The sequence below is a fragment of the Camelina sativa genome, chromosome 5 (genome assembly GCF_030686135.1).
Source record: "Camelina sativa cultivar CO46 ecotype springtype chromosome 5, ASM3068613v1".
Taxonomy (NCBI): domain Eukaryota; kingdom Viridiplantae; phylum Streptophyta; class Magnoliopsida; order Brassicales; family Brassicaceae; genus Camelina; species Camelina sativa.
Genome location: NC_141884.1, coordinates 12527392 through 12554802, shown reverse-complemented (window position 1 = coordinate 12554802; position 27411 = coordinate 12527392). Strand labels below are relative to the sequence as shown.

At 34.5% G+C, this 27411-nt stretch overlaps 5 protein-coding genes and 1 pseudogene across 7 annotated transcripts; 1 reads left to right on the top strand and 5 right to left on the bottom strand.

Moving 5' to 3' along the window:
• LOC147943656 (putative F-box protein At1g47730 pseudogene) lies at positions 1–1471 on the bottom strand (annotated as a pseudogene). Its single transcript, XR_015556939.1, has one exon. The product of XR_015556939.1 is annotated as a putative F-box protein At1g47730 pseudogene (transcript).
• Positions 1472–12777: 11306 nt separating this feature from the next.
• Positions 12778–16278, bottom strand: LOC104789177 (cation/H(+) symporter 13-like). The gene is made up of 4 exons (XM_010514914.2): positions 15749–16278; positions 14656–15660; positions 14102–14497; positions 12778–13836 (listed from the first exon to the last, which is right to left on the bottom strand). Exons 1-4 carry the CDS (start codon positions 16022–16024, stop codon positions 13000–13002), a joined length of 2514 nt encoding a protein of 837 aa, XP_010513216.2. The 5' UTR covers positions 16025–16278; the 3' UTR covers positions 12778–12999.
• Positions 16279–16511: 233 nt separating this feature from the next.
• LOC104786637 (putative WRKY transcription factor 25) lies at positions 16512–18653 on the bottom strand. The gene is made up of 5 exons (XM_010512086.3): positions 18193–18653; positions 17943–18050; positions 17297–17829; positions 17048–17209; positions 16512–16970 (listed from the first exon to the last, which is right to left on the bottom strand). Exons 1-5 carry the CDS (start codon positions 18427–18429, stop codon positions 16832–16834), a joined length of 1179 nt encoding a protein of 392 aa, XP_010510388.2. The 5' UTR covers positions 18430–18653; the 3' UTR covers positions 16512–16831.
• A 125-nt stretch (positions 18654–18778) lies between these two features.
• On the bottom strand, positions 18779–20781 carry LOC104786636 (U2 small nuclear ribonucleoprotein B''). 2 transcript variants are annotated; one of them, XM_010512085.3, is made up of 5 exons: positions 20440–20781; positions 19950–20122; positions 19458–19551; positions 19278–19351; positions 18779–19178 (listed from the first exon to the last, which is right to left on the bottom strand). In XM_010512085.3, exons 1-5 carry the CDS (start codon positions 20510–20512, stop codon positions 18909–18911), a joined length of 684 nt encoding a protein of 227 aa, XP_010510387.1. In that variant the 5' UTR covers positions 20513–20781; the 3' UTR covers positions 18779–18908. The 2 variants fall into 2 exon arrangements, with proteins under 2 accessions (XP_010510387.1, XP_087306121.1); XM_087449995.1 differs by having other exon boundaries at positions 19950–20087; positions 20440–20598.
• Positions 20539–23508, top strand: LOC147943655 (putative F-box protein At5g50220). Its single transcript, XM_087512310.1, has 2 exons — positions 20539–20587; positions 22766–23508. Exons 1-2 carry the CDS (start codon positions 20539–20541, stop codon positions 23506–23508), a joined length of 792 nt encoding a protein of 263 aa, XP_087368436.1.
• A 149-nt stretch (positions 23509–23657) lies between these two features.
• Positions 23658–25540, bottom strand: LOC104786635 (protein LURP-one-related 7). Its single transcript, XM_010512084.2, has 3 exons — positions 24466–25540; positions 24071–24271; positions 23658–23951 (listed from the first exon to the last, which is right to left on the bottom strand). Exons 1-3 carry the CDS (start codon positions 24688–24690, stop codon positions 23826–23828), a joined length of 552 nt encoding a protein of 183 aa, XP_010510386.1. The 5' UTR covers positions 24691–25540; the 3' UTR covers positions 23658–23825.
• Positions 25541–27411: the final 1871 nt, after the last annotated feature.

Below are 27411 nucleotides of genomic sequence, written 5' to 3'. Positions count from 1 at the left end.
TTGAGGGAGTAGCTCGTGATCGATAATCTTGGATGTGAAAGATTCAAATGAAGGACGTTCAAGTCTCTCACTCTATGGAATCATTATTCTAAGATTACAAAAGTTAAAACCAAAAATAGAGGAAAATATTACAAGTCTTATTAGATTGACATGAGAGTCTCTATGTGATTTGAATAAACACATTGGACATGGAGAGGTTCGTCGTCACTAAATCCATAGCTGCGCCTAAATTGGTCAAGCGCAACACCATCAATCACGACTCTTCTGAAGCTGTTTCCCTTTGGATCAAAATAAATAATATGAAACGGATATTCCAAAGCTAATGTTACAAAAATGAACTCGCCAGCATCATTTACACCATACAGGGAAAACCGGGTTCGGGAAATTGGATCTAACCAAGGAAAAGGCAAAGTTAGATATTTATACGACCACTCCTGTTTCTCTAAATCCTCGAGAGTCCACAATGTAAAATCATCACCTCTTGTAATTACACAAACTAACTTTCCATCATAATGTGCGAGGGAGCGCAGACCAGGAGTCAGATTCCATGGTACTTTTATTATACTAAACTTTTCAGATCTGACATGGAAGCTCACCAGATGCTGATTGGTAAAAATATCACCAATACAAGGAGCGGCTAAATAATACAGAACTCCGTTAACGCATCGTGCTCCATGGAGGAAAGGGGTGTGTGGAGAAACACCTTCGATGACTCTCCATCCAGCTCCAGCTCCCAGTGTAAGAGCCCGGGGCGGACGAGGACGACAACGATACATAGACAAGACTTTGTATGTATCATCGATCGGGTCGTATCCTATAAAGCTTACAGTATCGTCTCTCCAGCGAGTTGCGGGTTTGGGTAAAATTGAGAAACGCATAGTGGTTGGATTCCAAATTTGAGGGTTTCCTGATTTCATAACGCAGATCAAGCCTTGGACTGACTCAACCTGTAAAAAACAACACTTTTCTTGAATTGTCATCGAGTAACTACTGTCCAACACAGCCACATGAGGGTTGTTCGAGTTCTGTTGTTGTCGTATGGAAAAGACAATCAGATTGCTGTCTTTTTCTAACACGAAGAGCAGACAGGGACTTTGTGAGGATCGAGCTGCGAACGATCTAATGAAACATGGCTGGGTGGTTATGGAGGTGAAGAGCTTCGACACGCATCGAGACTTCACTACAGATTTCGAAGGCAGCCTTAAGAGTACCTCAGAGATTAGATCTAGAGGAAGCGACGATCCTTTACATCTTCTTGCCTCAATCTCTATCTCTTCTTCTCGTCTCTTCTTCTCTTCCTCCCCCATCTTCAACGCCGCTCAACCCTAGTTTCTTTCTTTTTAGTCTATCATCAAAAGCTTTTTTTTTTTTTTTTTTTTTTTTTAAATATATAGAAAGAGGTAGATATATATTTCCACAAAAAAAAAAGTATATTGGACATTTACAAAAATACTATTTTATATATCTTTTTGCAAAATACTATCTTTCATTGTTGTCTATTTTCAAAAATATCATTATCTATATACAAAATGACTAAATTCTAAAACTCTAAAGTCCAAATAATAAACTTTATCTCTCAAAACTATACTATTAAAAATACAGAAAACCCAAATCTAAAAAAAAATATTCCAAAAAAAAATCAATTAATATATTGTAATGGTGTTAAGTAGATCAATAATGAAACTGACTAAAAAATATTTTTGAAAAATAATATCAATAAAAAGGTATTTCTAACAATTTTTTTTTTTCTAAGAATTTTGTATATATTTCTATTAAACTTAGGATAAAACTTCTTTAATTCAATACTAATTCAACCCATTGTCATTATTTACTATTTCCTGAACTGAATCTCGTCTCTCCTGATCAACAACTTTGTCTTTTTTTTGGTGCTTAATCCTCTTTCCGATCCTCCAGTCCTCAACAATCATTGTCCCGTTCAGAAACTAATCCCCAAAATAAATGTAAGCATTAGTACTCCCAAATATATCCCTTCCATTGTCGAGTTAAATCCACAATGCGTCCAAAACCCGCCTACAGACGAAGCTGATCACACCAGCTCACCACAACACCCAATCAACCTTCATTAACCTCCTTCAGGTTGGACTCGCCCTCACGAGGCTCCCAAAGGAACCGTACTCCGTTTTCAGTCAATCATCCCACTATTTCCTCCATTAATTGAGCTTTCGAGACCGAAATAAAACTCCCTGATATATAAACGATGTCTTACAAAAAATTGTTACTTTACCAAATGAACTTCCACATTAATAATAAAGAGATAATTCATAATTGTATTTTGGCAAATTACTATTCATTAACAACGAAATAGACAAAAAAAATTGTAACAAAACAATACTTATTACTTATTAGTAGCAAAGCATAAGACTACAAAAAAAATATTTTATTACTGAAACATGGTTACAAAAATTTACTCGCTTTAGACGCCACATACGAATTGAACAGACCCAAATGGTTACACAACGTCACACATAGAATAAACAGAATAAATTGCAAGGAGATTCCAACTGTTAATTTATGTGCCAAAAGAAAGAGAAAAGTTGGCAATGATCCATAAAGATCAACCACCTATTTATTTGCAAAACTAATAGAGCAACCATTGCCACAAATAAAGAATGTACGTTGTTGCAGAAGTTTTATTATAGTTGTATATGATGTATACTACATCGCAATAAATCGAGCAGGAAAATTTATTGCGATACAAAATTAATAAGTAATCTTTCAATCTATCTTTTCAGCCTAAAAAGTTACACAAAGATCAAAAACAAAGAAGCAACATTTATACAAAGCTTATGTGACATGTAACACTGAGGACTAAGTAGTACGACTCTTTTGTCCGGGTCTTTCAGATCCTAAACGTGAAGGAGTCACCAAGACCGAAAATATTCATTATTTATGTAATCTTTGTCCCGTCTTCCCTGTAACGTAAATCATAATGAAAATGGTATTCAACATGTGTTGAAAAAGAGATACCAAAGTTCAAACTATTCTTACTTTCATTGGAGGAGGTAAAGTAGTGTATACCTATGCACACAAGCAATTGTTTCAAAATCGTCGCTTCAGTATTGTTTTAAAGTAACCCCATCCATAGAAATCTCGAATATTTTCTAATTCTAATCCGAGTGGGAGTTCGCTCTAGCCGATATTTCTCTCTGGCACAACCACCGAGGACGCTTCCCCCGGCGGCGTCGAGACCGATCGGCGTCGCTGGGCCTTGGATCTGTAACCTTCGTCCTCTCCTCTCTCCGCTCATATCTCTCTTGGTTCTTGTTCTCTTCACTAGAGGCCTTTTGAGATTTCAGATCTCGACCCCGGCAATGCGTAAGCTTCAGCTCGTTTCCCTCTTCCCTCCACCTCCGTCCACCCCTCTCGGCGACCTTGATCCCCTGATCTTGCAACCGCCTCCACAAACCCTAGAATGCCCCGGTAACCGTGATTTCTTCTCCTCGATCTGGCACATCCCGCAATCAACAGCAACACCTCTCCGCTCCTCGGATTTACATCCACTCTCCAAGTATTCTACTTGGTTGCAGATGGACGGGAGCTCTGTTTTGATGCCGGAGCCATGGAAGATCTTGATGGAGATTTCAACAAACCCGGCGGTCTCTACTTCCCTGACGACGCCTCCCTGGCCCAGGTCTGATCTCCACTCATATCTTAGCTACCTGGTAGATAGTTTACCTTGGTTAAACTATGTCATAACCCCGAATTGGTACCTAATCCGACCCGAGTTAGATAAAGATACATCGAGCTCAAACCTGTTAGCACCGTTGTTGTCTGTTTGGTCAAGTCGAGTAATTCTCGAGAACAGATTCCTGGTTCTTTCTAGTTTGTCTGATAATCCTTTGTGTCGAGACCAGTTTGTATCCGGTTTTGAGCTGAACTCTACTCCTTCCCACCCTAAGCAAGCTGTGTTTAGTTTAATGGTCTCTTTAGCCCGAAGACTGCTGATGAACCTTAAATCAACATCGTTGCTAGAATGGCTTAGGAATCTTTTGAAAATCATGTTCTTTGGATACCTTAGGGATGATCCCACTTATGGAGGCAATTTGGTGCAGACTGGCATTATGATCCCATCTCTATGGAGTGGTGATTACCGGTGCTCCACCATTGCCCTGTCCATACCTCACCAAACCTTAATGATCCTTAAACCGCATAGTTGCTACTTTTTGAAGTCCCTGCATTTCACCTTAAAGGTTAGTGGCATTATGACCCTCACTCAAAGAAGTGTTGGTTACCACAACCCTCTAACGGCATACTCTATCAACCTTGGACCATCAACTACCCGTGTAGTAACCGGTCATCAGAGCCTCAACACCCAGGCTCGAACCTTTGGCAATGTAGCTTTGTCATTCTCATCTCCGCCAAGTCTTCGAAGATTCAAGATAGTGGCTTCATACTCCTTTGACCTGCTCATGGAGTCTGCATCGGTTTATCTTGACCTTACAAGTCCCATATTGCTTTTTAGCATGTGGCTCATAGCTCTCAAGCTCTTCATATCGACTGCATTTATCTATCTATGTTCTTTTACTGCTTTATGTCTTTTGTATCCCAAACAATCTATGTTCTGTATGCTCCGTTCTACTTAATGAAATGAGAACACCCCTTTGATCAAAAAAAAAAAAAATAGAAATCTCGAATCAGACCTGAATACATAAAAGTTGGAATATTAATAGGAAACAATGCGTATAGATGTTAAAATACAAAAGTTATTCAGTTTAAGACAAAAGAATAACTCCATCAATAATGCATCCACTGATTTAACCTATAAACATGGCTGGTTAGACTTAGGCGACCAGTAATTTTGATTAGGTATATCTCTGTCAAAAAAAAAAACGAATTCATATTAGGTTGGATTTAAACAATGAAAGCGAAAGATACATCATAAAGCTAACACGACACTAACCTATGAACCACATTGGAATTAGTGGATAAACCACCACGTGCTCCAATTTTTTCATCGACCTTTGGTGAATCTCTAACCTCATTTTGCATAACTAACTTCTGCATTCGTAAGCAACTTTCCTCCTAAGATACAAACCATAGAAACATCAACATATAAATCTCAAGCATTACTTATCTACTCAAATCAAGCAATATACATTGAATGAACTGTTACCGAGAACGAATGAGTAAGATCGTAGCTAGATTTGAAAGAAGAGACATAAAGGAGAAACGGAACAAAAACGGACACCATCGACCTCTTCTTCATAGTTAGATCGTAGCCTTTCCAATCTCTCAAAAACCCACATTTAAGATCGCTAGCAAAAATCTAAACAAATATAGACAATTATAAGGCTCGCGAGACTTTGATATCAAAAATCCTCGACATTCCATAAGATGAATCAGTGCGATTAGATCTGCTAATTCGCCGGGACAGATAGATCAGATGAAATCAAAGCAAATAAAGAGAGAACTTATTGGAGAAGTCACTGCTCATGATTACGTCGGACATTTTGTACAAAAGAGCGGTTAAAAATAAATCGGACTCGAAAGAGGTAGACGCGGATCCTCTAACCAACGAGTCGGGTTATATTAAAAACGCGCGGATCCTCCGGTTAATGGGTCCGACTTTTTAGTTTCGATTTTTTTTTTCTCCAATTTACCCTCCTTAATTTCAATTAAGCTTTCTCCTCTATGTCCCTTAATTCAATGAAAGTCTATGTAAATAAAGCGATAGTTTCGGACATGTCTTAAAACATACTCCTCTTTTAATTACACTTGGATGCATCAACTAGATTACAAACGATTTAATATTTGAAATATCAAGAACGATTACAAAAACTCATGGATCTATTGTATATATGGATTTGAAGAAGAGGTTATAGCTACATATTGTGTGGAATATAAACCATGGAAGGTGCAAGAGGAGTACAGTCTAACCACTTTGATATCATCTTCACACAATGAAAATGAAGATTTGTCCCAATGATATCACAACTGAGAGCATGATCCCATGATCCCATGGCAAAAGATGCAATATAAGATATATTATAAAGTCAAAATATAAACTATAAGAGATATGTCCTTGTGATAATTGTTGTAACCAGATGAATAATTGCTGATTTTTAAATCACTGAAATATATTGTATGTGTAGAGTTTAGTTTTTTCTTTCAATGGAATATATGTTATTTATTTGGAAATTTATATAAATTATATATGGTTACTAAGTTGTTAGAATATTCAACGGATCATATTACATATTTTATTTTGAAAATTTATTTAAACCTAATGTGCATGTTCTGATTGGTACCCACCTTTGTTTTTTCATCAGATGAAGAGTGGATTTATAGATGCCTCTACAGTCACTCTCATCATTGTAAAGAAATGGGCTAGACGTCTGGAAACATCATTCGTATAATTGATTATACACATGCTAACATAACTAAAATGTGTTTGGTTAGATCTACTATACTTTAAAGTCACCTTCATCATCCAAGCCTTTATGAAATTGCTTTTGAGGAAATATCTGTGTGATTAACCATGTAACTTGTAAATACATTTACATTACTTACAAAAAAACGTTGCATATCTTACATATTTATATCATTTATCATAACTAATATAAATTATTTATATTATTTTAGAAATCTGATGTTAAAATCAATATTATAATAAATTATATAAAAATAATTTTTTCTTTAGTATAATATTTAATTACTTATAATTTAATCATATTTGTTTATATATTCATTTGATAATATATATATATATATATATATATATTGTTTCTACTACATTTATGATGGGGCATACATATAGTTGTTATCCCCACTAAGTGAAGAGAATATTGTTTTTGCTACACCCAATGTGGGATACAAGCTATTTATTATTATTATTATTATTTTTTTTTTTGTGTTGTCAATTTGAATTTTAGTTTTAGTCCATTAAAGAATAACATAATTATATTTTTGAACTATTTTTGAGTGTTTTATTTATAAAAAAAATTTGCATAATATTTTTCATGCTAAAAAAATGAAAAAAGTAATTACATAAGTTTTTACAACCTAAGTTCAGTTAATATATTATTTTGACATATAATTTTACTAGCATTATTTTTTAAATGATGTAAATTTTGAATCATTTTTCTAAGTGATGTTAATATAAATTATTTATTTGTATCAGTATTTTGAAAGTGATGTAAATGATTTAGATTTGCATCAGTTATAATGAAATGATGTCATACAAATTAATAATAATATTGATTATTGTAACTGATGTAAAATTATATTTTTTTATATCAATTGTTGAAAAGTAATATAAAATAATATTACTTAATTTTGTGATACTATTTAAGTGATACAATATGTTCACTTTTTTTTAGGTGGACCTAGCGATTAATCAACTAATAAAAAATTACACGAAAATTAATCAGTGACTATTTTTTAGAGCTTATATCTAATTTTATCAGTTATATATTCCATCTTGTGGGTAAAATTACAGACAATACCATTGGTGTAGGTAATTGTGTCATAGGTCAATGGTTTTCAATATTTCACTTTGATATAGAGTAAAATAGGTATTTTATTCTCTTCTTCTTCCTTTGGATTGTGCAGCCTTAACCCTATACCGAGGAGTAGGTTTTTTTTATATAGTTTTAATCAATTTTTGTTCAATCTGCATTTTATTATACCTAAAATTTACAGATCTAATCATAAATAATTGATTTATAACATAATTTTAACAAAAATATGATCAAGCGTCGCCGAGCACTTTTCCGGTGACAAATCGATCGGTGAGGCCAATTTTTTAAACATGATATAAGCAATATGCATAACGCTAATTTTATATTTCTTCCATAATTGCAGTATATGACCGCAACATTGAAGAACATGAGCGACAATGTAACATCCTGAGCCCAAACACTCCCAAACTGCGATATGGCATGACTAGCCAACCGCGACTGGAAGTGCCACGTGACGAACGCTTCGGACAGTCTGTCCAGGTACTTCTACCACAAAGCAAAAATCCCTGGTCAATCCATCATTGGCATTCATCTCTCCCAGATTCGGTGTTAGGCTTTACTACTGTTTACGGCAAAGGGGAGTTGTGTTGGCTCGGTCAAAACCCACTCTCAGTAAACAACCATCCCGAATATAAAACATAATTTTTATACACTATACAGTTTTATCATAAATACTTCACAAAAATTACGTATAGAGGTTTTGAACGTCCAATGTCAAAAATACATAATACCCTCACAATACTCTTTTGCACTAACTTCAACAAAACTACATTGAGGTCCTATGTTCCAGATCCACTAAGGATTTTCTAAGGTTTCCTACAACAAATAGTGGCGTCATGAGTGATAGTCACTCAGTAAGTATGGTTATCTTACTCGGAAATTAAATACCCTATGCCCAAACCCAAACAATCAACAAGCAATCACACAGAATTGAGAGATGCAAAACATAAATAAACATTGCATGAACCAAAAAATGCAAGACTCGATCTAATCCTAATCCTAAATCAATATCAAGACTCAATCTTACATCCTAATGGCCACATGGTCTGATCCTCTCCCCCAACACCACATCTTGTTTACATCAATTCATTACCACAAAAGACCCGAATCTAGTAACCTTTTTAGAATAATCACACATATTATTCTACCTCACCACTACCTCGTCGGGTAATTGTTAGCCTAAGATGCGACTCATTCTAGCCAAGCCGTCATGTTCCTGTGTCCAGGGTGACATTTTGGGGAGATTCACATACCACCTTTACTCTATATGTAATGCAATGAAACAAACAAACAACAACCCAAAATTGATGCGGCTTCCATCTAAGCCACTTTAATTTGAATAATGTTTCTTTTGAACGAACATGTTCTACTTTAGACACCATAATCGATCTAATAGCTCATGATTGATCCGCCCATGCAATATGGAATCATTATTGCCCATGATTCCATATTTCGTTCCATTTTCGTAATCTAGCCCCATGATAACTCGCCAATGCCATGGTCGGACCTACACTTTGGTCGATAATGACTACACTTTATTCATGCCATTCCCGACATAATGATCTAACTCCAACCCAAGAACTTGGTCCCATGACTTAGTTTATCATTTGCCTTGACTCCTTTTCGCAATTCATCATTTTTCTTTTACATCTCACCAATTACAAACTGTTCACAAAGAATCCGTGATAACTAGTTAGCTCGACACAACCAATTTTTAGTTTTAAATTGTTCGGTTTAGATCAGTTTGGTTTTGAAAAAAGCCTTGGTCATTTTAAAAACTCGATACATCCTATCTTCTTTGTCCTAGCTTTGTTTTGTTGTTCCAGAGAGGAAGAGAAAAAGTTGGCTAGTTGTTGCTCCAGCGAGATAAAGAGAGGCTTATGTGAGGCTTGAGGAGCAAGATGGTTGAGTTTTTGTTGCTTTGAAGGGATGGAGAAGGAGATCAATAGATTTTGGGTGTGAGAAGGAGTCATTGTTTTTGTGGGATATCTTGTTCTTGTCAAGATATCAATCTAAATCAAAGGTGAATGTGTGACCATGGCTAATCTAAGCATTTCGGGTTTGTGTGATTTGTTTTGTGTTTTGTGTTATTGACACAAGGTAGAGGTGTCGATCAACACCAATACATAGGTGTGTTTGTTGATTGGTGGTGTCGACTGACAACAAGAAGGTGTCGATCGACACCAACTATTTATGGGTGCATTTTGCGTTCCTCATTGTCTGATTTGGTTTTTTTTTTGTATTGTGCATGATCTTAATTGTTTATGTGTATAGCCTAGTAGATGAGAGGATTGCCTCACTAAGTATTTGTGATAATACGCACGCATCTCTTTTCTGTTGTGGTGTAGGAAAAGTATGTTACTCCCCGACTGCCACCTATCAGTGGGCCCCATGTCCACTCCCAATCCATGGGCCCACCTTCTTGAATGGGCCTAACGTCCTCTCACAAGGTCCGTGATCCCATCCATATCTGACGGTCGGTTTGTTACGTCTTGGAGGCTTTAAGGACTTGTTACCGTCCCTACAAATCAGCACATGATCTTTCCCTGTGTTTTGTCCTCACTCGCATAGTTTCGATAGTCAATTCTCGGAAGTTCATCCATCCTGAAACTACTCCAGCTCAAGCACGCTTAACTCTAGAGTTCTCTCAGGACCCTTGACCGAAAAGATAAGTGCACTTTTGGTGACATAGGTGACTAAATCAATTTTTTTTAATTTCTCCGCAAACCGGGATGTCACAATTCACCCCCATTAATATATCACAACGTCTTCGTTGCGCACCAAGACCGTCACCCCCAATGGTGTGAGCCCACTCGACTGGGTTCGGCTCTACTACCACTTGTAACTTGCCGACTGCCACCTATCAGTTGGCCCCATGTCCACTCCCAGTCTATGGGACCACCTTCCTGAATGGGCCTCACTTCCTCTCTCTAGGCCTGTGATCCCATCCATATACGACGGTCGGTTTGTTACGTTCGAGAGCTTTAAGGACTTGTTACCGTCCTTACGAAACACCACATGATCTTTCTCTGTGTTTTATCCTCACTCGCATAGTTCCGACAGTCACTTCCAGGAGGGTCACCCATCCTGAAACTACTCCAGCTCAGGCACGCTTAATTCTGGAGTTCTCCCAGGACCCTTGACCGAAAAGATAAATGCACTTTTGGTGACATAGGTGGCCAATCAATTCTTTTAAACCTCTCCACGAGCCGGGGTGTCACGATGAAGGTCACCCATACTAAGACTACTCCAGCTCAAGCATGCTTAATTCTGGAGTTCTCTAAGCCCTCTTGACCGAAAAGATAAGTACACATTGGTGACATAGATGGCCAAATCAATTCTTTTAAACCTCTCTGCAAACCGGTATGTCACAAAGTGTGACATGGAATCATGGTTATATAGTGTGGTTATGTTTATGTTGTTAGAAAATGGTTTAGAAACATGTTAGATTGATGGTTTTTATTGGTTATAACTGGTAATGTATTTATAATAAATTGGAGTTGGTTTGCTATGTCTTCTGCTGTGCATGTTGTTTTATCGTTGGTTGGTTTAATTAGTTATTATGGAGGGCTTGATTATGTCATTTATATTAAAAAGAAATAGGTCAGGTTGTTTTAAATTGGTATTAGAGCTCTCATAATTGAGCGTGTTAATGGACTGTTTTTAGTTTATGTTCGGGGAGGTGCATATGGCTATTGGAAAGTTGTTGGAAGGCGGTAGATTACGCTGGTATCGGGAAATGCCGTTATCAGTGATTCATGAAAGTGGTTGTGTTGGAAATAGATTTCCCGGAAGTTAAATAATATGTCACATCAAGATGATGGCTCATTTAGCCATAAATCTTTGTATATATGTGCATGAATCAACGAGCCAACTATTTGACCGGGCGGGCCGATTGTGGATTGGGTTAAGCATGTGCAGATCGAGTTCCATACCATATTAGATTATGTGGTTTCAATAAATTAATTAGTAATAAGTAGATACGTCTATATCTTATGTACTACTTAAAGATCCTATTTAACTTTCAATGTGGGATATTGTATCCCTAATAGGAATCCCTTTCTGCCACTTTAATCTCACAAATATGAAAAATATATTTATGTAAAAGCAAAAAAAAAAACTTTGTTTGTATCATCATAAGAGATAGAAAGTATAGTAATAGTATAATAGTATGGTCATGTAAATTATATTTATAGTCAAGTGAAGAGAGAATATGAAATAGATAGTATAACATATTATAAGATTTCTAAAACAGTTTATTCAATATTTTAATCGTAGTCTTATTATTATTATTATTTTTTTAAATTGTCACCATCCTAGTTTTATCTTAAATCCTACTATATTAATTGAGAAGTACAAATATGAAACTAACCTTAAAATGTGTAAAAAATTACATTCAATTGCCATTAGAAAAAATTAATTAAGCTTAATTAACTAATTTAAATAAATATAATTAAATAAAAAATAAAAAATACTCACATATCAAATATTAAAAAATCTAAAAAATCTAAAAAACTATTTTCTCTCTCTAATAAATTATGGATGAAATTACTTAATTATTTTTAAAAATATATATATATATAAACCAATCAGAATTTTAAAAACTAAGATTTTATATCCAATTATTTTTAATTACTAAATTCGAAGATTTTGTTAAGATTTCAAATTATGATTCTCATATCATCTTTATTTTATTTTAATACTTATAATTAATAAAATGCATATTTTTCTGCATATGTTGTGATTTGAATTTTTTAAAACGAATATATATTACTCAATGTATGAAAATGTGTGTTTTAATTTTCCACATTGGCGGATTGGTAAAACTAAATTTATATAGATGATAAATTAATAATTTTTATTTACCCACAATTATAAAATTAAAATTACTATTTTATATTTCATAAAATAAGATGCAAATACAACAAATAAACAATATAAAACTGTAATAATACGTCAAAAATAAAATACTATAATATTCTAAAATAATTAGTATTCAAATAGACTAATAGATTTACATAACAATTTAAAATAAATATTATCTCAAACACAATAACTTTTTTAAAAAAATAAAACAATAATTTTTATTACTATATTATAATTTTTTTTTAAAATGTTGACCCATGCTTTAAGCACATGATATATCCTAGTAGTGAAATTAAAAGAGAGTGAAAGTATAGAAATACTTCTTGAGCATTTAATTATAAAGAAAAAATGGTCACATATCGCAAAAATAAAGAGTCAAGTGTTAAGATAACAGAGATTGTTGGAATATTTTTGTTTACCTACCCACATATTTTAACCAAATAAACTTTTATTTACTATGTTGATCTCTTAGTAATATATAAATGTAGACAAAAATAGCGAACTACAACTATAACATGATGACATCCTGAGACTCAATTCGATACCAAATGCATCTACCTCTTAGATACATCTATGTATAAATATCTCGAATCATGAACTTATGAAAAAAGAAAAGAACTTACCAAATGAAGATTTAAGTCAGTTGGCTACTCTAAAGTTTACCGAGATCAATGGTAGTGAAACCTTCTTCAGCAGAGAAACGTGGTTGCATTACCGTATCACCAATCTTCTGATGATGCTCGACCTTAGGCAATTTATAACTTTCGTCCATGGCCAATGAGTCTCCTTGCTGCTGATGAACAACAAGCACTGAGAAATGAAAATCCGGCGACGTCAACATATCTCCTATCACACCTAACTCAGGACACTCACTCCAGTCCGTGAGTCCATACAAGACTGAAGACTCTAGGTCGTGGTCTCGGCCAACTAATACCATGTCATAGGCATCTCCCAGTGAGCTAATCGCTTGCGTCGTCTCCACACCATCTCTTACTATCTCTTCTACGTAGTGAACTTTCCCTTTATTCGCTGCGTGGCTCTTAAAATCGCTTATGAGATTGTACTCGGACATGTCGCTGTAATCCTCATCGTGAAGAGAGCTCTTGTGACGGAAATGTATCATAGTGACGTTAAGATCAGGCTTTTCAGCCATCCTCATGGATAACGCAAGCGCCTCCGCGTCATCCTTGCCTCCGATGAAGAGCACCGCCACGTTTTGCCACGTATTAGTCATCAAGACAGAGCGACGTCCCTCAGTCTCTCCTCGGTCTATGAATATTGCGACTGAACAAGGTGCAGCTTCCAACACGTTAAGGTTTATGCTGCGGACGGGCCCGTTGACTTGTCCGACTGTCCCGTCAATTGCGTACTGCTTGTGGAACGGAATCACGATTAACGTCGCCTTCTTGTCGAGTGCGAGCGTGCATACGTCGTTGTTTATGCTCGAATAAGGCGCTGCTGCGGTAAAGTGTTGCGCCATGAGTGCTCCCTGACATAAGATTAATAATTATGATTATCAAACTATATATTACTTTTTCTTCGTCTTCTTCTTTTTCTTTTTTTTTAAACTATTTCAATTCTATACTATAGTGGAAGTGGTTTCAGTTGTTAGTTTTGTATTTACGTTTACTTTTATGCCACGATTGCTTATTTGCGCTTACATCGACGTGTATGCATGCTTTCATGTTAATTATGATAGTTATATTATTGTTATACACTTATACGATGAAAAAAAAAACGTTTAGTTGTTTTACCTGGTACTTTTGCTCGAAACGCTGGAAGGCGTTTACGATGTGTGTGGACTGAGCCGTGTTAGGGTCAAGTTTGTTCATCTGGTGGTGCGGCGTGAGAACTGCGTGTGCTCGACCTTTAAGCTCGACCAGGTGCAACGTGAAGAATGAGATCGGGTTGAACCGTGTCGGGTAAGTAGCTTCTAGAAGATTAACCATGGAAGGGACGTTTTCAACATTGTAGAGGCCAAGGAGAAGACGGAGCTGAAGATTGTGTTGTCTTGTGTTGAGGATTGTTCGTTTGCTTTTGCTTTTGTAACGTTTTGAAGGGTCGTAGAGGTACACAACGAGGAACCGCGATATCCCGGTTACCACCAATAGCGTGATGATCACCAGATTAAAGCATTCTGTGTCAACAACCTGTAAACCAAAATCAATCCTAATCAAAACCAAAACGGTAACAAAAGAAACCACATTTTTTTTTCAGTTTTCTTGATATATATATTTTATAATACAAGAAAATCTGAATCAAAACCAAACTGAAAAAAAACAAATCAGTTAAGGCTATTTATATTCACCTGAGCGTCTTTCCAGACGATAGTAGTGTAGACTTCGATGATACCTTGACAACACATCAACAAGGCCAAACAAAGCGCGTCTCCGATCTGCGTGTTGCAGTAGGCAGAGGCAGCCGCGGTACCAAGGAACTTGCATCCGTAAGTGATCAAGAGAATGACCTCAACCATTACCACATGGTGCTCATGGCTCTCTGTGATCTCAAAGAAATTAGTTTGCAACCCACTAATAGCGATGAAACATGGGAGGAACAAATTCGAAGCAAATATCTCGAGTTTGGCAGCAAGTTCCGTGCCTAAAGGCGGACCATCAGGGAGAGAAACACCAAACCAAAACGCTCCAAACGCAGCATGGACCCCCATAGCCTCTCCGCTAAGGCTAGCCACAGATAAAAGAAAGAGGACCGGGTAGAACGGGACTACGTCTTTATTATTCGTTGATTTGGTTTTCCTCTCGGTGAGCCATACTATCAAAGGTCTAAAGAGGAAATGAATCACCAGAAGAAGAAGAAGGATCATCAAAAGCGCACAAAAGCTATTCATTGTCCGCTCACGCGTGTAGATATTAAACGCGAGAGCGACGAACCAGCTACAAACTTCGCAGACCATTGAGCAGTGGGTGGCTAACCGTCCTAACTCGGAGTTAAGGATGTTAAGTTCCGCTAAGACCGTTGTTGTAACCGGGAATGAAGTCATCGAGCTCAAGGAGATGGCGCTGCTTGTACAGCTAACTACAGCGTTGGGAAGTCCCATAGTTTTACTAAAGAACATAACCGTGAGGCTGCCAAGGGAGAAAGGGAAGGCGTAAGAGGCTGTACCGATGAGGATGGCTTTAGAACCAGCTTTTCTGATAATACTCCCATCAATTTTGAGCCCGAGTAGAAAGAGATGGATGACGAAACCGACGTTTGAAAGCGTTTGTATTATGATCTTGCCTTCAGCGGGAAGAAACATGTTCATGTATGTTACATTATGTCCTAGAAAAGACGGTCCTAAAACAACACCTGTCTATACATTACACACACAATAATAAGTTTCAAACACACATTTTGTTTTGCAATAGGAGTACAGTGAATATAGTATTCGAAAGTTATACCAAGACTTGAGCAGTGATCATTCCTTGTTTTAAAGGTTGAAGGACGCGGAAGATAAGCCTAGAGGTAACGATGATGACTGACATTTGTAGCATGAGAAGAGGCATTGCGAATTTGAGAGGGTCATTGTTCATGAAAATGCCTCTTGAGGTCATCATGTTTGGTGCTTGGCACACAAGCTCTTCCTTCATGAATGGACCGTGCACTTCACCCCAATACGACGAGTTGGCCTCATCTCTGCCGAACGTCAACAACTCCATGGTGTTTTCTTTATCCATTAAAAAAAAGAAAGCGAGTCTAGAAGATAGAGAGGGAGAGACCGAGAGAGACTAGGTTTGGGGAACTATCAAGGTTATGTAATGGAAAATGAGAGATGCAGCTTTGTGCAATGTCAAATGTTAATGGTATAGAGAAGAAAACAGAGGACTCTGTTTTTACTTGTGCTAATTGGTTCTATGACTTTGGTGTGGTGCAACAAAGAAGAAACAGAGACAGAGAGAGGAAGAGAGAGAGAAACATTGGTATGTGAGACAAGGAAAAAGAAAGATGAGCCTGTATTTGTTGTTTCTATTTATTGTTTCTTTCTATTTTTACGTTTGGTTAATCTTCTTTCCGCATAATCTCCACCATTCTAAATTTGTGGTTTTGGTTTCATATCTTAGTTCTAATAATATATATAATGGATACAGAAGTTAAGATTTTAAATTAAGTCCTATAATATGGAGATAATATACTAGCTAGATGTGTTGCACCAATCAAGCAAAGTGGGATTACATACCATTATTATTAGCTTATGAAGCTTGAATGTATAATGTACACAAATCAAGAAAAAGACCAAGACTCAAGAAATAAAATGGACTCTCAAGTGTTTAAAGTCACACAGATGAGAAAAGGGGTTCTGTAAGGCCCATGATAAAAAAAAACTACTAAACACCACTCTGTACAAAACAAAGTATTGACTGTGTAACAAACAAATAAACAAACTGTATTGAGCACAAAAGATAAGCCATAGTAAGAGTGTTTTTTTCTTTCTGATCCAAATCCTATATGAGATTACTAATGACTAAGTCCCAAGAATATTTATATTATGAGCGACGTAGCGCGGTTGGGATATCATGATTGTGTCTTCCTTCATAGGTAGTGAGAACCGCTCTATCGTCAGCTGCGGATCTTTCCACTTGCTTCCTCACTCCACAACCTTGGTATGTGCACTTGTAGTAGCTCCTGTTAGTAGAAAAGGAAGTGATTAGAAAACATGAAACAAGTCTACAATTTGAGAAATCAAGTTTTGTATAACCAACCTTGGATTAGTATTTCCCTTGACAACTTTTTGACCATACTTCCTCCATCTAAAGCCATCTACAAGAATATCAATGTCACTTATTGTTTGAACCACAACTCTTGGTTCTTTCACTCCTCTGCTCACTTCAATAGACATGCCTTCATCTTCACCTTCTCTTTTCCTGTTACACAACACAAAACAAAGTCATTTCCAAACCCAAGTACAACAAACCTTTTTGCTTCCACTACTAATTCAAGAAACTACTTACATTCTCTTAATATCAAGTTGTTCATCTGCATCCTCTATCTCACCATATTCTGATTTAAAGCTTTTCTGCTCAAGATCACTATAGTCAAACGAAATCGAAGAGTTCTCTGACTGATCATGTGGTTCACTAACAACAGAAGCAGGATTAAATAAACGCCTCCCATTAACCGATGATGGTAATGAAGATTGTGATGGTCTCTTGGTGAACTCAGGCTTAGGATGATTATGACCACCTTTATAGATGATCTCAGTGATCTGTCCATCAGACGCAGTCTCAACAATCTTCTTGGAAACACAATTAGGATACGTACACTTGAAGTAACTCCTCGGGTTCTCGCTCTTCTTCACTTGTTTCTGACCGTACTTTCTCCAACCATAACCATCATTAGAGTTCCTACTCACCATGTATGATGGTACTTTTACCTGACGATCTGATCCAAAACTTTGGTTGTTGTTTTGTATTGCAATCTCACGAGGAATCAGCTCCTGCTTCTTCTGGTGGTGATCTTGAACACCATACGTTTCTTGCAAAGCCTAGAAAAATAAAAACGAAGAAGGGAAAAGTTTGATTCGGATCCAGTAACAAGAAAGTATAGTTGCTTGACTTGACTTTATGTATCAAAAACGCTATTTAAGGAAACACTTACAGAAGAAGCGTTTGATGGTTGGGGTTGCGGTTGAAGTTGCCATGGAAACTCTGAGAGATTGTTTGAGCCTTGAAATGGGAACGCTCCTGTTGTTGGAGATATCAAACTCTGCAAGTAAACAAGTCACAAAGCCAAACAAACCTTTAGATAAGTTTTAGTTTGAAGACAGAACATCATAGATTATAAAGATTTGATTTTTTTTTTTGTTTTCCATTTGTACTATAAAATGAGGAAAAGATGAAAGCTTTACGTGTGAGGAGCTGAGGAGGAGAGGAGAATCAAGGAAATCGGAAAAGGTGAAGTTATGAGAAGATGGTGAAATCGGAAGAGGAGGTGGTTGAGCCGTCTTAAACTTGGGTAAACCCGACCCAGTTCTCTCCGGGTAATACCCACCAAAACTCGACCCGGGAACTCGCAAGTCTTCATCATCTTCGTAACAGTCAACGCCGGAAGAGGCAAGGAGGTCGGTGAAAGAAGTCGAAGACATGATGGTTTTAATTAAAGGAGACAACTTTAAAGCTTTCAGAAACAAAGGATTCGCTAAAAACGGAAACTTTTTTTTTATTTTTATGAAATGATCTCTGAGATGAAAAGATATTGAATTGAGGATTTTAGATTGGGTTAAAGACGACGACGGTGGCGTATCGAGCAAGGTTTTTTTTTGTTTTCTCTCTCTCTTTCTCTTCTTGTCCTTTTCTACTTGGCCTAAAAATTTCATTTTTATAAAAATGGTTGACTAGTAAAGATATTCTTTTTTTTTCGATGGGTCGTCTCCTAAATTGTGATAAATCGTCAAGTGTGAAACCGCGTTTCAAGGGTCTCTATCTATCAATGGATTAAACCAAACCGGGAACAATCCGTTAAAACAATAGAACCGTTGGTTATACACACCAGGGTTTGGTTGGTACAGTACAGTATTGTCATCTCATCAAAAAAGACTGATAAACAAAAGAAACCAAAAACTCATCATTTCTTGGCAAAAGAGATGACCATTGGATAGTGGGGATTGATTTTGAAACCTTGTAGTGCTTGCATAGCCATGTTAGACTGAGCATCGTCTTCAAACTCTACAAAGGCGATTCCTGGCTTTGCTTCGGTCATTCTTATCTCTTTGAATCCAGGGTACTGTTCGAAGAGAAGCTTAAGCATGATGCTTGTTGTCTCGTGCGGGAGGTTTTGAATGAAGAGTAAGTTGTTTGGTGGCATCGCATCTTGCCCACTTGGCTGGAACGAAGGCTGCATCATAAGACACAGAGATAATCAACATTATTTCCGGATACAATAGAATTTAACCAGAAGGTTGTTCTGAAGAAGGTGGTGAACAAGAACACTTACCGGAGGGACTCCGTTATTGGCACTTGGGCCATTAGCCATGTTTGGTCGTTGGGTTTCTTCACGCTTTCTTTCAACTAAAAGTAAAATATGTAGTTTAGTTAACTTCAAATGCAATTGAAAATTTCATATTTTATCATTGAACCAAACAAAAATGCGAAAAGAAAACAAAAAGTTTGAAACCTTTCTCTTCTTGCTTCCTCTTCTTATCTTTTGCAACGAAAGTTCCTTCAGCTTTAGTAATACAATCTGCCTTTGCTTTTGCGTATTGTAAGCGCTGCACTCAAAAAAGATCACATAATTAGTATGAAAAATAAATCTCAACGTGAACGGATGTAACTGAATAGTTTACAAACACCCTGAAAGAAGTAAGATTTAGCAAGTACTATATAACAAACAGATCAAACATTTTGGCAGTAGGCATCACGAGAGAATGTGACTGAGAAGGTCTATAAGCATAAAAAACAACAGAATCTAGACACACAGATAACTAACGATTATATTGGGGACAAAAAAGGTCGAAGGTTCCACTGACTAATAAAACATGTATGCTTTAGCACTTCAATCAATCTAACACAACACACAAGAAGAATCCTTTTATGGAAATTATAACAGGATTGATATACTCAGAGATAAGAAGAAAAAAAAAAGTGATGACAGTGGATGGATACTGACCATAGGCTTATCATAGAAGGGGAAGTTTTGCATCTGGCGAACGGCATTACTAGCAGCAGTGACTTCACTAAAGGTAACCCAAGCTTGTCCACGGAGCTTAGGAGTCTTCAAAGCAACCACATCAAGTATCCTCCCAAACTGAGAGAACAAACAGTAAATAGATCTCTTCAATTCTGAGGAAACACACAAAAACCAGGTTAGCCACATACATCCAAAATTGATACTTCCCTGAGCCAACCAACACTAATCCTCGCCTAAAAACATCTTCCTCATAACCTCTTCAATTAGATTCAATACACGATTCCGAAACCCTAGAAGTTCAATACGAGCACTCCAAACAACAGCTAAAATCAAACGAAAACCTAACTCTAAAGCATTGCAGAAGCTCGATTAAGATGGAATCAAGGGTAGATACAGCTCAATGCGGTTTTAAACTTCTACGAGCTTTTCGAGATTTAGTTGACGAATTAGATAGAAGAGAGAGTTTTACCTTCTTTCTTGATCTTTTCGTTGAGGTTTTGGATGTAGACAGACTGATTCGGTGGGATATCTGCCGTTAACATCTTCGAGTTTGAGCTTCGCGAAGACGATGACGACACGAGACTGGAGAAATTTAGAGAGCCCTAATGTTGGGGAATGTGAGTAGCGAAGCCGACGAAGAAGAGGGGTTAAGATTTAAGAACTTGAGTTACAGAATACAAAACGACGCCGTTCTTGTTTGCTGTTCGATTCGATTCCCAAAATTTTGTACCAACGAGAATGAGCGTACCGGACGGACCGGATTCTGGATTAAATTCGACCGGATAGACCGAATTGAATCCGACCAGAAATCAGATGAGTAGTGGTTTTAGGATTGGACTTTTATTGTAAAATTGTGCAAAATTCGACCAAGAGTTTGTGAAGCATTTTGGTTCAAAAGAACATGTTTTGACTAATGTTTTAAAATACTACTAGATTTTTAACTTGTGGTACACATCAAGCTACCTTATTTTTCTTTATTGTTTTAGTTATTTATAATTTATAATTTATGTTTTGTCAGTTTTTTAAAAAGTTTTTTTTTGATAGAAATGTGTTAACAATTATAATAAAATTTGGTGGATTATATAACATTAGGATTTAGGCAAGAACTTTTGGTACTAATTATTGTTAAATATTTAATAAAAATCTAAATAATCTTATTTTGGTCGATTTACCGTGTTTAAGTTTTTGTTTTTTTTGGCAATTTTCTAAGGACTAAGATTGTAACTAAAATTTTAAATAACCATAACTAAAAGGGTAAAACATAACATGTATTTCAAAAATATCAATATAGATATCTGATTTGATCTCAATATTCATGTAGTAAAATTCATGAAATACCATCTGATTATATAAAGTTTGATATATTGTTAATTACGCGGATATGAAAACAATATGTCAAATTTTAAGTAGTTTTTCAGATGTTAATTATATATTTTATTTATAGTTAATAAAAACCTGAATTTAGAGTTTACACACTTCATCTCGTAATTCAATTTAGCAGTAAATGACATCATAATAAAATAAATTTTACTTCTATGCACTAATCCTAAAAGGTAAGACTTATAGTTACCATATCAAAATAAATTGTGCATTCTATCAATATCAAAAATTAGTATAAAATAATTCTCAAAAAAAATGAAAACTAATATTATCTCATATTTAAAAAAACTAACGTTATTATTATATATATATATATGTTCTATATATTGTAATCTCATACGAAATAATTTTAATATTTTCCAACTAATTTTAAATAAAACTATACTAACATTATCATAAATAAATCAAAATTTCATGTAAGTTCATTATTTTTTGTCAATTTTTTAATGTTATCCTGAAAATGAGAAGAAGAATAACGAAAATAAATTTAATTCCCAAATTAATGAAAACAGAATATATGCATAATATGTAAACATATGTTTTAAGTTACATAAACATATTAACTTTTTGAAAAAACCGCTACCTCATAATTAAATTATGACTTTAAAATTAGAGAAAATAAACCTTGTGTAAAATAATTATTTTCTTATATAATTATCTTTTACTTTTTAAATATTGTTAAAAAAAAGTTTTTTTTATATGGCAAAAAAGCTCTAATCGTTAAAATCGACAAGTCACGAATTACTAACTTTTTGAAAACCAAGATTTATAGAAAGAAGACCAAACTAGTTATTTTGAGGTCTCGCTTTATATAAAGGTTAGCTTATGCCCTAATTAAGGTTTATGTGAGAATTTAGGTATAGCTTTTATCTTTTCTCGTTCAAAAATCACAAAATTGAAGAAAATAAACACCAGAGGACGTGAACTCACGAGCCAAACTACAACGTCGCCGCATAAAAAAGTTGTCAAAAGATGCAATCTATATATATCCCTTTGGATGTAACAGTCGATATACTCTCGAAACTTCCGGTGAAGTCACTAGCTAGGTTCCAATGTGTTTCGAAGCTATGGTCATCTGTTATTACGGACTCGATCAAGACTCGGAATTTGACTCAGCCGCGGCTACTCCTTGTCTTCCAGCCTAATCATAACTTGTCCCAATCTTCATATTTCTCCTCGTATATATACCTATCCTCCAAACACTAACCAAACATTCATATCCGCTGACAAAGAGCGTGAGATACCATGTGGGTTAAATTGCCATTTATATCGATATGTCAATGGGTTAATCTGTTGTTGGTCAAGCTCGAACCAGTTTGCGATATACAACCCTACCACGCAACAATCTATTTTATTACCCAAAGTCGTATGGGATGGAGTGGACTCTGTTGATGATTTCTTTGGGTATGATCCAGTTGAGAATCAATACAAAGTGTTGTCCTTGATTGAAGTGTATAATGTAGAGCCGGAATATACTTGTCAAGTTTTCACACTGGGAGGTCCAAAGGAGCAGCAATGGAGAAACATTAACATCAATGACAATTTCACTCCAAGGTGTGGTCGTGAACGTAGTGTATGCATCAATGGGATTATCTATTACAGATCAATAAATAATGTATTAGGGACGTTTGACGTTAGATTCGAGAGATTTGATCGTATCCAGATGCCGATGAATCATCTTTGGGATTCGATCACACCAGTAAACTACCAAGGGAAACTAGGATGCATACATATACCTTACGAAAATAACGCTAGTGCAGAGATGTGGATTATGGAAGATCATATGGGGAAACAAGAATGGTCAAAGATTACATTGTCCATAACTCCTTCTCGACTAAATTATGTCGCTGGTGTCACTCGTAAAGGTGAGATTGTGATTATGGGCAGCAAGACCAAGAGGGTTCATCCTTATTCTGATCAAACGTTATGGGCAGACTATTATGATATTAAGAAAAACAAGACTAGAAGAGTTGTAATCGAAAAGAACTTCAAGGGGGGAAAAGTTCGTATCTTTTGTGAGCCAGATCACATGGAGAATATTATGGCCTTGACGTCGTCGGGTCGGGACTCGGGAGCACCTTTTCCAAAGAAGAAACTAGCAACTACACTGAAACTATTATTTTATTATGTCTTTGTTAAATTCGTTCCATTAGTTTAAAATTTTAGATATATATATTTTTTTTTCATAAACGTTCCATAAATGTTTTTTGATGACTATTTTACAAAATGGTAAAAATAAGATGAATAACTAAGCAAAGGCAATTTCCAACAACTATCAACTAATCATAAGGGTTAGAGCATATGATGTGTGATGAACGAAGATGGTAAACTAGTTAGTAGAGAAAGGGCAAACTCGTCGTATCTACATTTCACGTGTGAACCGATTGAATCAAAACAAAAGGCAATAAGGATGCAATATTGCAATGTCACATTTTACCTTTACAGTAATAATATAAAATTGAGGAATTTTCATATTCAACCTTGAAGAAACATGGCTACCATTGCGACTACTAGAGAATGATCGATGGTTCCCGGAAATATCGTTAGCCGGAACTTGCTTCTCCCTACGTAAATCTGTCTCAGCTTGTACATCAAACTCGTCTGCCACCAAATTAAATGGAACATAATAAAATTGATGAAAAGTTTCAAAGCACAAATACAAACACATCTTTATGACAATGTTGAAAATACAAATTACACCAAATGAATCCAATACATACCTGCGCAACAATGGAGTCTTGATTGTAAATGGTACAAGATTTTTGGAAGGGGCAACCTTTGATAACAAGATGTTCCGAAGATTCACCAGCAAAAGAGACCTCTAACTCTGTCTTGCTGAATCTTTTCGATGTCCGTTTCATCGATAAAACCAAGTCCTTACGCTTTTGCACATCTCCTTTATGTAATTCCCACATTCCATTCTACATTCCACAACACACGTACACAAAGACGTTGTAACTTCATTTGACTAAGTTTATATGTAAACACTAACCAAAGTTACCAAACTAACTAAACCCAACTGAAAAAAAATGAAAAATTGTAGAGATGCTATAAGAATTGCAAAAAAATCGATGAAATTTTTGGGATCAAAATTGCGGAATCTAAGGAGGCTTACATGGAGACGAGAGATGGAGAAAAGAGCAATTCCGGAGGAATCAAGGAGAGATTTCAAAGAGGAAGAAGATTTGCGGAGGATAAAGACGAGGTTTTCGGAAGAATCGGCAAATCCGAGATCGCCGGAGGAAAGGCCGGGAAGTTTCTTGGAAGCGAAGAGATCGACTGGTATACGCCGGAGATCCTCAAGGTCAGGATGATAATTAGGAGTCTCCAAATCAGCCATTCACGTAATAGTTTTAATAACAGTCAGAAGCGATCCAGAGGTTGACGAAGAAGAAGAAGACCAAGCTAGGCCTTTTGTTTGCTTAAGTTCAACGCCATTTTTTTTTTACACAAAACTGAAATATCAAGTCTAATAATATTATTACATTATTAATAAATTTAAGAGAAATAAAGAATATATAATTGAATTATTGTCATATATGCTTTCTATAACTAAAATGTCCATTATTCCTAAATTACCTTTTACTAGCTAATATTTTTAGAAAATTTTAGATATTTTTTTGGAAAACTATTGAAGAAGACATTAGAATCCTTGTACTCTTTGTTAAAAAAAAAAAATTAAAAAAAAATCCTTGTACTCTCAAAAATATGTTGTTTTGTTGCAATTTTGAATGGATAAAATATAATCTACAAAGCTTAGAATAAATATTCTGAATTTATAATGTGTATTCTATATACTGTACATGTTCTACAAATATTAGATAAAGTATTTTACACACTCTATATATTATACAAAATTTAGAAATTATTTATGTTCTATGGAGATATTAGAATACTATTTTTTACGAAATTTAGAATACATTTTCTATAGTTTGCTCTTTGTTCGATAAAAATTAAAATATATTTTCTAACATTTACTCATGTTCTAAAATTGTTAGAAAACATTTTCTTTTGATTTTCTATATATTCTACAAAAAAATAGATAATAAATTCTTTGTAATTTTGAATTATAAAAAAATTATGGAAGAAGAATATAAAACAAAGATTTTGAAAAATAAGATGAAAATGTTATTTGGTTTTGGAGTTATTTAAGAGGATAAAACAGTTATGAAAGCTCAACTTTTATCAGCAAGAGAATCGAAAAACAAATTGCTTTGTTATTTTTAAACTATAATCTATACTAGTATTTTTGCAGCACTTTTTGCTCAAAAATATGTTTATGGAAATTTTTTTACATTTAATGTCATTTAATGCTTATATTCATATCCAAACAAGTTTAGCTTTCTTTACTATCCTTATAACCAAACACAATTAAAATATTTTAAATATCTATATATATAATGTTCTATAATTAATATAGATATTTAGAATATTTATTCAAGATTTAAAAAAATTATTCTTCTATCATCACTTTTTGATTTTAATTTTTAAATGTAGTGAATCATCATTTAATACATAAAGTTAATAAAAAATGTGTATTTTTCCTGCATATATTGTGATTTGAAATTTTTAAAAACAAATATTTATTACTCAATTAATATAAAAATTGTGTGTTCAACATACATATATAGTAAATTTTTTTTGTATATAATAAATTATAAAATTTTAAGAAGTTTATAATTTATAACTGATATATCTAAACTTAATAAAAAGTTTAAAATTATGAATATTTAAACATATTAAATTTTCAAAATAACATAAACGAGTTATATTATATGACGGGTTATATGACATTAAAGGATTGAACTGATAATACTAAAAAATAAACTATCATTAATATGATATTTCAATACGGGTTAAATCTTCATCTTACTAATTTAACAACACCAATATAAAATATTTCGAATCAAAATAATTTAATTAAAATTGTATTAAACAAAAATTATTGTGCGGTATACCACAGATTATATACTAAATACTATAATTAACAAAATAATATATTAGCAAAATTAGTATTAAAATAATAAATTAACAAAAAAATTAAAAAAAAAACATTTACCCCGCGGTGTACCGCGGGTCATAATCTAGTGTTGTAGTATACTCTATACCATGTCATAAAAACAACCAAATTTTTCTTTAAGTTTTCAATTTCTAAAAATATGCATAATTTTCAATTTGAATGTCTTATAGATTCTTAAAATACGATAATTAATTTCACTTAATCATGTATATAAGTGAATTTATCTGTTGTACTTGTAATTTTTCATCAATAAAGTTTTCTAAATATTAAAAATTTATAAAATTTAGAACATCCAAATACTAATCTTATTGTTTATAAAATTATCTCAATTCATATTTTTCAAGAATTTTAACAATTAAAAGTACATTTGAAAATAACAACAATTATTTTATAGTATAAATTGAGATAATTTCTTATAAAATACTAGATATTAATAAATTATCACTATAAATTAATAAACTACCATAGTCCCAACATTATCAATTTATAGAAGTTTTACTTAAATGTATATTTTTTTGCTTTATATATTCTTCAAAATGTTTTTAGAAATCAATGATATTTTTTTGGAAATCCTTAATAGTTCTGCAAGATTTTCAAAAATATGAGGATATAATGGAGTTTCAATGATATTAAAGCATATATGACCAAATATAAATATAAAATGCATAGATGGATAATAATTCAATTATTCTTCTTCCAATTTTTCCATAAATTTATTACATTTTGGTTATTTTTGTTAAACGGTGTGGTAAAGGAACGCGTTAAGTCTTCAGAGTCTCTAATTCAGAATGTAACACGAACCATAATCTTGATTTGGTACACAGAAGATTCACCGGTAAGACTCGTTAATCTTTGTTTTATATTTTCTAACATTTACTCATTTTCTAAAATTGTTAGAAAGCATTTTCTTTTGATTTCCTATATATTCTACAAAAAATAGAGAACAAATTCTGTGTAATTTAGAATTAACAGTTATGAAAGAATAATATAAAACAAAGATTTTGAATAATAATTGGACAAAGTTATTTGGTTTGGAGTTAT

Excerpts from the sequence above, each read along its gene's own strand:
- LOC104786636 (XM_010512085.3), bottom strand. The coding sequence starts at position 20,512 with ATGTTAACGGCAGATATCCCACCGAATCAGTCTGTCTACATCCAAAAC. Across the intron at positions 19,552-19,949 it reads CCTTCTATGATAAGCCTATG|CGCTTACAATACGCAAAAGC; the intron begins GTCAGTATCCAT and ends TTTTGAGTGCAG. Across the intron at positions 19,179-19,277 it reads CCAATAACGGAGTCCCTCCG|CCTTCGTTCCAGCCAAGTGG; the intron begins GTAAGTGTTCTT and ends CTTATGATGCAG.
- LOC104786635 (XM_010512084.2), bottom strand. The coding sequence starts at position 24,690 with ATGGCTGATTTGGAGACTCCTAATTATCATCCTGACCTTGAGGATCTC. Across the intron at positions 24,272-24,465 it reads TCTCCATCTCTCGTCTCCAT|AATGGAATGTGGGAATTACA; the intron begins GTAAGCCTCCTT and ends TGTGGAATGTAG. Across the intron at positions 23,952-24,070 it reads AAGACTCCATTGTTGCGCAG|ACGAGTTTGATGTACAAGCT; the intron begins GTATGTATTGGA and ends ATTTGGTGGCAG.
- LOC147943655 (XM_087512310.1), top strand. The coding sequence starts at position 20,539 with ATGACGACACGAGACTGGAGAAATTTAGAGAGCCCTAATGTTGGGGAA. Across the intron at positions 20,588-22,765 it reads GAGCCCTAATGTTGGGGAAT|TTGAGAATCAATACAAAGTG; the intron begins GTGAGTAGCGAA and ends GGTATGATCCAG.
- LOC104786637 (XM_010512086.3), bottom strand. The coding sequence starts at position 18,429 with ATGTCTTCGACTTCTTTCACCGACCTCCTTGCCTCTTCCGGCGTTGAC. Across the intron at positions 17,830-17,942 it reads AACCATCAAACGCTTCTTCT|GCTTTGCAAGAAACGTATGG; the intron begins GTAAGTGTTTCC and ends TTATTTTTCTAG. Across the intron at positions 17,210-17,296 it reads CAACTTGATATTAAGAGAAT|GAAAAGAGAAGGTGAAGATG; the intron begins GTAAGTAGTTTC and ends GTTGTGTAACAG.
- LOC104789177 (XM_010514914.2), bottom strand. The coding sequence starts at position 16,024 with ATGGATAAAGAAAACACCATGGAGTTGTTGACGTTCGGCAGAGATGAG. Across the intron at positions 14,498-14,655 it reads TCGTCTGGAAAGACGCTCAG|GTTGTTGACACAGAATGCTT; the intron begins GTGAATATAAAT and ends TTTGGTTTACAG. Across the intron at positions 13,837-14,101 it reads GTTTCGAGCAAAAGTACCAG|GGAGCACTCATGGCGCAACA; the intron begins GTAAAACAACTA and ends ATCTTATGTCAG.